Source organism: Lithobates pipiens, unplaced genomic scaffold, assembly GCF_037356315.1.
Source record: "Lithobates pipiens isolate NorthernLeopardFrog02 unplaced genomic scaffold, aLitPip1_a1.2 Scaffold_8, whole genome shotgun sequence".
In the NCBI taxonomy this organism is placed as follows: Eukaryota; Metazoa; Chordata; class Amphibia; order Anura; family Ranidae; genus Lithobates; species Lithobates pipiens.
This window is the reverse complement of record NW_027507903.1, coordinates 672178763-672191150: the sequence shown is the minus strand read 5'-3', so window position 1 is coordinate 672191150 and position 12388 is coordinate 672178763. Positions and strand designations below refer to the sequence as shown.

At 47.9% G+C, this 12388-nt stretch overlaps 1 protein-coding gene across 5 annotated transcripts in view; it reads left to right on the top strand.

The window, feature by feature from the left end:
• LOC143961951 (C-type lectin domain family 10 member A-like) overlaps window positions 1-12388 on the top strand; it is a 93376-nt gene that overhangs the window by 67218 nt on the left and 13770 nt on the right. For all 5 annotated transcript variants that reach the window (XM_077471294.1, XM_077471292.1, XM_077471293.1 and 2 more), the window contains one exon: window positions 8309-8460. In XM_077471294.1, coding sequence (XP_077327420.1) covers window positions 8309-8460 — 152 coding nt within the window. The remainder of the gene's footprint in view (window positions 1-8308; window positions 8461-12388) is intronic.

Here is a 12388-nt window from a genome sequence, read left to right as displayed (position 1 = left end):
GACATCGGTGTACTGCTAGCAGAGTGTCCGCAAGTACTTGGCTGTGACACACCTAATTCTACACCTTCATTCCTCTCAGTGCTGGTTTCAGAGAGGACTGAAGGTATAGTGGGGTTGGAGATCCCAGCTGATGAGGAGCAAGAAGAGGTCCACTTTGTTCTTTGGTGTGGGTCTTTAAGGTACTCTTGCCAACGAGCTGCATGGCAGGTCAACATATGTCTGGCCAACCATGTGGTGCCCAAGCGGCTGATGTTTTGGCCACGCGAGATACGCTTGAGACATATGTTGCAAATAGCAGCGGTGCGATCTGATGCACTCGTCTCAAAAAAGGCCCACACCAAAGAACTTTTGGAATAACGTGCAGAGGCAGCGCCCTGCACAGGCGTAGCTCTGCGGTGTGATTCAGTCGGTGTGGTGCCCTTAAGCTGTCCCCCTCGTTGGAGATGTGCCTCCTCCTCCTCGTCCTCCTCCTCCTCTCTCCTATCAGGCACCCACGTGGACTCAGTTTCCTCATCATCCCCTCCCTCTTCATCACTGGAGAAAACCTGGCAGTATGCTGCAGCTTGTGGAACATGACTGCTAGATTGCTGTCCTTCTTGAGCATCCCCTCTCTCTGCGCTCACGCTACTGCCTTCTTCTACCTGGGTATCATCATCAGAGCCTTCAAAACGCTGGGCATCCTCCTGCAGCATGTACCCAACACTGTGCTCATAGAGTTCGGGGGACTCATGTTTGACTCGAACACCGGCTGTTCGCCTGTTCGGCGAAGCCAGAACTCTGTGGGCCGTTCATGCCAAATTCGCATGGCGCTCACGGCCCACAATGCACTGCGCCACCGCAGTGCATTGCTGGCTCATGATTGGCCAAGCATGCAATGTGACCCCGCATGCTTGGCCAATCACAGTGCCAGCAGCGAGGAGAGCCATGATTGGCCATAGGCAGGACGCCTGTGGCCAATTATAGCTCAGGCTGTGTAGTACACGCCCCACACTATATAAGACTGCCAGCACAGCCGTGGCCTTGTGTAGTGTTCCGGCGCCTGCAGGAGTTAGGGGATGTTGTCTGTGTGCCTTCACCGCACAATACATCTGTATCTACCCTTCATTGCTGTTCTGAGTGTTCTCTAATTGAGCCATATGCCATCTGCAGAAGTTAGTGGGTGACTGGGTATTGTCTGTGTGCCTGCACCGCAGAATACACCTGTATCTACCCTTTGTTGCTGTTCTCTAATTGAGCCATCTGCCATCTGCAGGAGTTAATGGGTGACTGGGTGTTGTCTGTGTGCCTGCACCGCAGAATACACCTGTATCTACCCATTGAAGCTGTTCTCTAATTGAGCCATCTGCCATCTGCAGGAGTTAGTAGGAGACTGGGTGTTGTCTGTGTGCCTGCACCGCAGAATACACCTCTACCCTTTGTTGCTGTTCTCTAATTGAGCCATCTGCTATCTGCAGGAGTTAATGGGTGACTGGGTGTTGTCTGTGTGCCTGCACCGCAGAATACACCTGTATCTACCCATTGTTGCTGTTCTCTAATTGAGCCATCTGCCATCTGCAGGAGTTAGTGGGAGACTGGGTGTTGTCTGTGTGCCTGCACCGCAGAATACACCCGTATCTACCCATCTACGCGTTATTCTAAAAGTTCTTTGGTGTGGGCCTTTTTTGAGACGAGTGCATCAGATCGCACCACTGCTATTTGCAACATATGTCTCAAGCGTATCTTGCATGGCCAAAACATCAGCCGCTTGGGCACCACATGCTTGACCAGACATATGTTGACCTGCCATGCAGCTCGTTGGCAAGCTTACCTCAAAGACCCACACCAAAGAACAAAACGGACCTCTCCTTGCTCCTCATCAGCTGGGATCTCCAACCCCACTAGACCTTCAGTCCTCTCTGAAACCTGTGCTGAGAGGAATGAAGGTATAGAATTAGCTGTGTCACAGACAAGTGCTTGCGGGCACTCTGCTAGCAGTACACCCACGTCCGATTGTAGCAGGCAAATTTCCCTGCCCCAGCTGCTGGACCGGCGAAAGAAGTTCACTCCCAGCCATCCACATGCCCAGCGGTTGAATGCTAGCTTAGCTAAATTGCTAGCACTTCAACTGCTGCCTTTTCAGTTGGTAGACACGGCCCCCTTCCGTGCGTTTGTACAATGTGCGGTTCCTCAGTGGCAGGTCCCCAAACGCCACTTTTTCTCACAGAAGGCGATTCCGGCTCTCTGCCCGCATGTGGAAGGCAATGTTCTTGCCTCGCTGGACAGGGCGGTCAGCCGTAAGGTGCATATTACCGCTGACTCATGGCCCAGCAGGCATGGACAGGGATGTTACCTGTCTTTCACGGCCCATTGGGTCACTCTTCTGGCAGCTGGGAAGGATGCAGGACAAGGTGCAGTAGTGTTGGAGGTTTTTCCACCACCACACCTCCAAAATGCTTCTACTGGTTGTGACACACCTCTCTCCTCCACCCCTCTTCTTCTTCCTCCAATGCCTCTTCCAGTGCTCTGTCCTTGGAACCAGTGGTGCTCCATAGGCGTTCAAGGGGCTATGCAAGTACGCAGGCAAAACTATGCCATGCCGTGCTTGCGCTGGTTTGTTTGGGGGAAAGGAGCCACACTGGGGCAGATATTTTGTCATATCTGCAGGGGCAGGCCGAGAGGTGGTTGACGCCACGCCAGCTTAAGCCAGGATTGGTGGTTTGCGCCAATGGCACCAACCTCCTTTCCGCTTCCGACAGGGACAATTGTCCCATGTGCCTTGTGTGGCTCACGTCCTTAACCTGGTGGTGCAGTGGTTCTTGGGCAGGTACCCGGGCTTACAGGATGTCCTGAAGCAGGCCAGGAATGTCTGTGTGCATTTCCGCAGATCATTTAATGCCTGTGCTTGGCTGGCTGAGCTCCAAAAGGAGTTGAACCTGCCCAAGAACCGCCTTATATGTGACATGCCCACCAGGGGGAACTCAACGTTGGCCATGCTGCAGCGGCTGCACACGCAGCAGAGAGCCATCAATGAGTACCTGTGCGACTACGGCACCGGGACAGGGTCAGGGGAGCTTGTTTTTTTCTCACCACGCCAGTGGGGCATGATCAGGGATACATGCACTGTCCTGTCACCATTTGAGGAGGTGTCACGTACCTGGTCGGAGAGCCCAAACGTGCAGGGAGCGGCGCCTCGTAAGCCTCCGGCTCAAGAGCCCCTGGAGGTGGAGACAGGGATTCAGGAGTCCGGAGGACACAAGTGCCAGGCCGGATAGCAGGTGGCAGGCACAGCCGGAACAGGTAGCTGACTGGAACGATAGGTGCAACTAGCGCTGGAAGCCGGACAGGAACTGCAGGAACAGCTGGCACAGGTAGTCAAGCAGGAACCACAGGGGTAGTTGGTGCTGGAACTCGGGAGGACAGGCAGGCGCGTGGTCAGAGGAGAGCCGGGTCGGTAACTATCAGACAGCAGAAGTACAGAGCAGAAGGCAGAAGCGTGGTCAATCAGGCAAGGGGTCGGAGGCAGGCAGCAAACAGACAAGGTCAAGGAACAGGCCGGGTACAGTATCAGGAACACACAGGAACTGGTAGCAGAAGTCACAGGAACGCTGTAGACAAGACAGCACCGTGGAGCAGAGGCTGATCCCTTAAATAGCCTGTTGGGCGCCAGGAACGGTCGCACGGTACGTTTGCGTACCCCCGCGGGTGACCGTGCACCCGTTCGTGACCCCGCGTACCCGCGTACGCCCGATCGGGTTATCGCGCACCCGCGTGCGCTCGCTCGTATCAACGCGTACCCGCGTGCGCCTGTTAGGGACAACATGCACTCGCGTGCGTTCGTGTGCGCCAACCCGCGTCCGATGGCACCGACGATCCTTCTGTACAGGAAACCTGCGGGTAAGTCTCCTATGTACGATCGAGGTGGTGGAACGATCGTGACAGGAGGCCACAAGGATGGTGAGCAGTGACAGTGCATGCATCAGTGACACTGTACCTCTTGTCCACCTGTTGGAGCATACGCTGCATGGAATAATGGACAGGGCACTTGAGACAGAACAGAGGCAGGAATGGAGGACTTCCTTGCCTCTCAAGGCCCCCTTTATCCAGACAGTGTTCCTGCTTTACAACCCATCACACAGGAAGAGGACGAGGAGAAGGAGGAGGGGGATGATTGTGTCAGCATGGAGGTGGAGCCTGGCACTCAGCATCAGCAGCAGCAGTCGTGCAGGGATGATTTACAGTCCCAAGAAACCCGTGGACTTGTACGTGGCTGGGAGGAGGTAGCTGCGGATCATGTTGTCCTTAGTGACCCAGAGGACTCCGGACCGAATGCCTCAGCTAACCTACTCTGCATGGCCTCCCTGATCCTGAAAAGCCTGCGGAAGGATCCTCGTATACTTCGGATCAAGGAGAGGGACCATTACTGGCTGGCCACTCTCCTTGATCCACGGTACAAGGGTAAGGTTGCGGACCTTATCTTGCTGTCGCAGAGGGAGCAGGGGATGAGACATCTCTGGGAGGCCTTGCAGAAAGGTCTGTGCAATGTGTTCCCAGAGACTGGGAGGTTACAAACTCCTGGTCCTGGACGTTTTGCTGAGGCATCGGTCAGAAGGAGCGGTGGGGAAGGTGGCCGTCTGACCGATGCGTTCAGACAATTTTTTAGTCCGCAGCCCCAAGGTATGATCGGTTCCAGCAAGCATCGCCAGCATCTGATTTACATGGTGCAGGAATACCTAGGGGCAAGGTCAGACTTGGACACCTTTCCCACCGAAAATCCTCTGGCTTACTGGGTCTTGAGGATGGATCACCGGCCAGAGCTTGCACAGTATGCAATTGAGCTACTGGCCTGTCCTGCATCCAGCGTTCTTTCGGGAACGCACCTTCAGTGCCTCTGGTGGCTTTGTAATCAATCACAGGGTGAGCCTGTCCACTGAATCAGTTGATCGACTGACCTTCATCAAGATAAATCAGTCTTGGATCACCTCCAGCTACCAAGCACCTGAAGCTGATGTAACCGAATTATTTTTTTGGAACTGTCACATCCCTTCAAGACTGCCTATGTTGATGCTAAGTGACTGTCCTGTTATGGTGACTGACTATCCTCTTCTTCCTCCGCTGATATCTTGGAAGAACATTTCTGGTTAATTACAATTTTTGATGCAATGCTTTGCAGCAGGGCTCATTCCTGCACTATAAATACAGTATATGGGAGAGGTTGCAGTTTTGTGGCACCAGCACCAGAGCCTAATGCCCAATTTTTCAGCCCCTGTTTAACAGGGGTGTGTAATTACAATTTTCGATGCAATGCTTTGCAGCAGGGCTCATTCCTGTACTCCAACTAGAGTATATAGTAGAGGTTGCAGTGTATAGGCCCAATTTTTCAGCTCCTGTTTAACAGGGGCATGTAATACAATTTTTTATGCAATTCTTTGTAGCAGGACTCATTCCTGCACTCCAAATAGTGTATCTGGGAGAGGTTGCAGTGTTGTGGCACCAGCAAGCAGTGTCTAAGGCCCAATTTTTCATCCCCTGTCCAGCCCCTGTTTAACACTATCTCCTGGACTGTTTGCGCTAGCCATGGAGCCCATGGCAGCTCGTATTAGATCTGCCCCTTCAGTACAGAGAATCCAAGTCATTGTAATAACTGATAAAATATCCTTATATGCCGATGATACCCTCCTCTTCCTTAAAGACATCTCCTCCCTCCCACCAGCACTTCAGTTAATAAATGAATTTTGCTCATCTTCAGGGCATCAAGGTTAATTGGCGGAAATCACTTCTTTTTTCACTAAATGCGCAGATCACCACCCACCAACAGACACCCTCCTAAAATGGACATCTGAATTTAAATACCTAGGGGTCAGAGTTGGGACTCCATTGTCCTCATACTATGAGCTGAACTTTCAACCATTACTTGAAAATTTCTTGCAGAAATGTATGACCTGGAGGTCCCTCCCCCTAGTATAAAAGAGAAGAGAGGCGCCTCCAAGTGTAGCAATATTGGTTGATGATTAAAACAAACACATCTGTTAAGGCTGTCCACATAGACCATCCTCCACACCGCCATTGATGTAGTTCCTTCCATGCTGCGCTCCACGAGCGGTTCAATCGCTCTACTGCAGGGTAGTCTTCCCGGCCACGATTGCAGACTGACAGCGGTGAGAGACAGTGGGGTTGGGGATGGTCTATGTGGACAGCTTTACCCTGGATACCTGCATACTTATACAGTCAGGTCCATAAATATTGGGTCATCAACACAATTCTAATCTTTTTGGCTCTATACACCACCACAATGGATTTGAAATGAAACAAACAAGATGTGCTTTAACTGCAGACTTTAGCTTTAATTTGAGGGCATTTACATCCAAATCAGGTGAAGGGTGTTGGAATTATAACAGTTTGTATATGTGCCTCCCACTTTTTAAGGGACCAAAAGTAATGGGACAGATTACCAATCATCCATCAAACTTTCACTTTTTTAATACTTGGTTGCAAATCCTTTGCAGTCAATTACAGCCTGAAGTCTGGAACGCATAGACATCATCAGACGCTGGGTTTCAACCCTGGTGATGCTCTGCCAGGCCTCTACTGCCACTGTCTTCAGTTCCTGCTTGTTCTTGGGGCATTTTCCCTTCAGGTTTGTCTTCAGCAAGTAAAATGCATGCTCAAGCAGATTCGGGTCAGGTGATTGACTTGGCCATTATATAACATTCCACTTCTTTCTCTTAAAAAACTCTTTGGTTGCTTTCGCTTCGGGTCATTGTCCATCTGCACCGTGAAGCGCCGTCCAATGAGTCCTGACGCATTTTGCTGAATATGAGCAGATAATATTGCCCAAAACACTTCAGAATTCATCCTGCTGCTTTTGTCAGAAGTCACATCATCAAGAGAATCAGTTCCATTGGCAGCCATACATGCCCACGCCATGACACTCTTCTCTTCCCATCACTCTGCTACAAGTTGATCTTGGTCTCAAACTCTAATCTGGCCTTCCTCTTTTTTTAGGCTCACCAATGGTTTACATCTTGTGGTGCACCCTCTGTATTCACTCTGGTGAAGTCTTCTCTTGATTTTTGACTTTGACACACATACACCTACCTCCCGGATGGGGGTGTTCTTTATCTGATCAACTGTTGTGAAGGGTGTTTTCTTCTCTGGGGAAAGAATTCTTCGGTCATCCACCACAGTTGTTTTCCATGGTTTTCCGGGTCTCTTGGTACTGCTGAGCTCACGGCGTGTTCTTTCTTTTTAAGGATGTTCCAAACAGTTGATTTGGCCACACCTAATGTTTTTGCTATCTCTCTGATGGGTTTGTTTTGTTTTTTCAGCCTAATGATGGCTTGCTTCGCTGATGAATAGCACACTTGAAATGAACTCTGGACCCTTTATCTGCTCCTTGTAAATGGGATAATGAGGGAATAACACACACCTGGCCATGGAACAGCTGAGCAGCCAATTGTCCCATTACTTTTGGTCCCTTAAAAAGTGGGAGGCACATATACAAACTGTTGTAATTTCTACACTGTTCACCTGATTTGGATGTAAATACCCTTAAATTAAAGCTGAAAGTCTGCAGTTAAAGCACATCTTATTTGTTTCATTTCAAATCCATTGTGGTGGTGTATAGCACCAAAAAGATTAGAATTGGGTTGATGTCCCAATACTTATGGACCTGACTGTATGTGCCTGTTTTAATCATCAACCATGTGAGTTGCTTAATGTTGTACCTTTCTTTAAATGTAACCATATTGTTACACTTAGAGGCACCTCTCTTCTCTTTTATACTCTGTAGCTCCTGCTGGATTTTGCTTCTAATCCCCTTGAGGAGGCTGTCATTTGTGGATGGACATTTTATTGTTACACAACCTGGTCACATTGCTATGATCTTTTTAAATGGACTTTAAACTGAAGGACTTATGAATAAATGGTTGTGGAACGAATCATTTGAGTTTCCATTATTTCTTATGGGGAAGTTTGCTTTGATATACAAGAGCTTTGGATTACAAGCATGTTTCTGGAATGAATTATACTCGAAATCCAAGGTTTTACTGTTTTTTATATATCATGGACAATGTAAGAAAAACTGTGGCACACAAGGTTGGATGGAGACATAAAACTCCAGAGTGTGCAGGAACAGAGCCTGGAATCATGTCAGGAAGATCTCATTGTTGGAGTTTCCAAGATATATCAGAATCCAGGGTTGGACTCGGAAATGTGATGTCTTTTCTCTGTGATTTCCTTTTATTATAATTTTACCCTCTCGGCTGAACTGTCCGGCTATAACCATGACAATCCAGCATGACCCTCATAATCCTCTTTCTTATTCCCTCAGAAGCCTTTAATCCATTATGCAGTAAGGGATGGAGACATTATGGACTCAGCTGTTACTATGTGTCTTCAGAATCAAAATCATGGAGCGTCTCCAAGAAAGACTGTGAGGACAAGAACGCCCACCTGGTGGTCATTAATGGCAAGGGAGAAATGGTATGAATACTGAATAGATAGGCACTTCCCATTGTGAAAGCTCTACTGTCAGGCCACATCACTGCCAGAAGTATTTGATAATCCTTCTCTCAGCCTCACCCTGTGAAGAAATTATACAGCTTGCTTGACAATAATCTAAGCCCCGGCAGACTTTGACAACACACATTGTAGCCACCGTCATGCATTTTATGGAAATCTCTCCCTTTTAAAGCTTATGCTGTTGCAATTTTGACCTTGGGTCTATCACTTGCTGCCTCATCCAGACAGGAATGTAACAGAGTTTACACTAATGTAGTCTATTCACAAAAACAAAGTTTTTTAATCTCTACCTAAAGCATTAGGTGGTTCAGTTTCATGGTTTTTAAACATTTAAAAAGTACAAGAATTATTTAAAGAAAATATATTGTAAAAATAGACATATGTAACAGCAAAGTAAAATGGTTAAAAATAGAAAAAAATCTTTAGTAAAGTCCAGTTGGTCTTTTGCTCTGTGCAGCGTCTGATTCCCTTAAAAATGAAATCCAATCTGATATATCAGAATCACTGAGCCATCTTTTCTGGTCACCTCAATGGGTATTGCGGAACAGTACACTCAGGCAAAATGTTCTTTCTTTGAAACTATCTTAAAAACATCTACAGTATCCTTCCATTTGACTAAGTTTCATAATACAACAGTCAACAAACACTATATTGTCAAAAGTATTGAGACACCTGCCTTTACACCCACATGACATTTTATGGCATCCTAGTCTTAGTCCATAGGGTTCAATATTGAGTCGGCCCACCCTTTGCAGCTATAACAGCTTCAACTATTCTGAGAAGGCTGTCCACAAGGTTTAGGAGTGTGTCTATGGGAATGTTTTGCCATTCTTCCACAAGTGTGTTTGTGAGGTCAGGCACTGATGTTGAACGAGAAGGCCTGGCTCACAGCCTTTACTCTAATTCATCACAGTAGCTGCAATTGATTATTTTTTTCAATTTGTTTGCGCCCCCTCCCCCAAAAAATTTTGAGCACCAACCACCACTGACCATCAGACCAGTACAGTGATCAGTCATTGGCCGTGATTCAGGGAAACAGCCAGTGACAGATTGTGCCACTGCATGCTCCCATCCAGCTCATAGCAAAATGGTGGCCGGTGTAAAAGCAATACATTTCCTGCCAGGAGCCATCAATATCCTCTTGTGCAAATGCACCACAAAATAGTCCATTCAGCACCCCAAAGTGAGTGATGGTTGTTAGAGGTACAAAGTCACTAACAGTATCTGATGGGGCAAAGCAGCGGCAATTTATGGGCACTCTGGCAGCATCTGATGGGGCACAGTAGCGGCAATTGATGGGCACAATGTCACCAATTGATGGGCACAGTGGCTGCATTTGATGGCACACTGGCGGCATCTGGTGGCACAGTGGCTGCATTTCATGGCACAGTGGCTGCATTTGATGGGCACAGTGGCTACGTTTAATGGGACAATGGCAGCAATTGATGGCACAGTGGCTGCATTTGATGGCACAGTGGCAGCATTTTATGGACACAGTGACTGCGTTTAATGGCACACTGGTGGAAATTGATGGCACAGTGGCAGCATCTGATGGGGCACAGTAGCGGAAATTGATGGGCACAATGTCACCAATTGATGGGCACAGTGGCTGCGTTTGATGGCACAGTGGCTGCATTTGATGGCACAGTGGCAGCATTTGATGGGCACAGTGACTGTGTTTAATGGCACAGTGGCGGCAATTGATGGCACAGTAGCAGCATCTGATGGGACACAGTAGCGGCAATTGATGGGCACAATATCACAAATTGATGGGCACAGTGGCTGCGTTTGATGGCACAGTGGCTGCATTTGATGGCACACTGGTGGCAACTGTTGGCCCTGTCTGTTTGATCTATCAAAGCCCTATGAATGTATGCAAAGAACATCCTCAGTTGTGTAGTGATGTTGGGCACGCCCTTATGGCGCATACACACGACCGGACTTTTCCAGGGACTAGGTCCGACGGTCTTTCCGACGGACTTTCGGTGGAGTTCCGACAGATTTTCCAAATGAACGGACTTGGCCACACACAATCACACCAAAGTGTCACGTTCGAAGTCTGACGGATTCGAACGTGATGACGTACGACCGGACTAGAATAAGGACGTTTATAGCCAGTAGTCAATAGCTGCCCTAGCGACGGTTTTTGTCCATCGGACTAGTATACACACAAACGGATTTCTCGGTCCGGCAGAGTTCTGGTGGGAAAAATTAAAACATGTTCTATTTCTAAAGTCCGCCGGATTTTTGGCAAGCAAAGGCCCGATGGAGCCCACACACGATTGAACTCGTTCGGTCGGACCTTTGCTGTCCAAAAGTCCGGTCGTGTGTACGTGGCATTACTGCTTTCAACCTGGAATAAGAATTCATCTAGAGAAAAAAAAAAAGAAAAAAAAAAAAAAAAAAGAATTCATCTAAAGAGGTAATATAGCAGCTATCAAACTAGTATTTTTGGAAGGAGGTGAGCAGTGGCTTATATTATGGCAAGTTTACAATAAAATAATTTTCAGCTGAAATATTTTTATTTTTTCAGAATCTTTAGGTTTCTATGCATGATCTTCAGTGCTAAATGTTGTTATGTTAGAAAGCTATACGTTGTCAAAAGATTGTTTTTCTGGAATATATTTCCTCTCTCCTGCTTTTTTTAACCTTGACCTTGCTGGCCATTTTTTTGAGGCTGACTTCAGAGATTTCACAAGCTTAGAGATGGTTTGTACCAGGTCTGCGTCTCGGGGGGATCACATTTGTGATGTGGTGTGAAGTACTCCCACCATTTTGTGTGGGTTTCCTCCAGGTGCCCAGTTTCCTAGCCAATCCAAAAATATACTGGTAACCCAACCGTCATCTCACCAAATCATCCATAGTGTGTGTAGGCAGGGGCAGTTAACTACTTTGCCACTAGGTGACTCCGTACCAGATTAGTGCATGGTTACAGCAATCAGTGTGTTCAAGTGTTAGGCTCCTTTTAGATAGAGCCCCCCCTACATTGAGGTCAGGGGTGAGTAAACACCCGTACATACTGTATGTCAGATAGAGAGAGTGGCACACACTCTCTTGTGGCATGAGATCCAAGCACCCCACACTTATGAGGACACGTAGGCCCTGGACAGGGCAGTAGACTGGGTGGAGTAGACCTGTGCATAGGAGGAGCCTGCTGTAGTCATAGTGTCCCTTATGGAGGTGGGGGCTAGGGTGGAATGCAAAAGACCTTTAGATCCCTGTGTGAGGCTGTTTCCCTAAAGGGTTGCTGGGAGAGATGTACCAAGCCAAAAGGTGACTTCAGAGAGCACAGTCCTGTGAGTACTAATGACCCTGGACAGAGTAGAGAGACTGAAAGGTAGATGGCTGCTGGGTGCTGTACATGCTTTCACTTGCGACTACTGCGGACCGTCCACTCAATATGATTGGTTGTGCATGTCAAGTGATTCCGGAATGTATATACCTGTATTGTGACTGTAATGCCATTTTCTGTATACCACCAGCAAAGTGCAGCAAAATTATTTCTTGTGTGGACATTCCTTCCTTGGTAATTTAAAGGTCTACCCCAGGGAATGTCACATGGAGGTCATTGGCAAGGAGCAGGGAACAAGAAGGGCAGAAGGTTCAGCCTCAGCTGGGCAGTTTCTTGAAAGGCTCAAGTAGGGGTAGGGAATAGGCTTGTGCAGTTCGTTTCGTAACGAATCGAAATTCGGCTGAATTTTGCATCTTTCGGACATTCGGATGCATCCGAATGTCCAGATAAAAAGATAACGAATTACAACGAATACGAAAGAAATTATAGAGGATATAACGAATGAATTCAACATGATTCTTTAACCACTTACAGACCCGACCATTTTGCTGGTCAAAGACCAGACCACTTTTTGCGATTCGGCACTGCGTCGCTTTA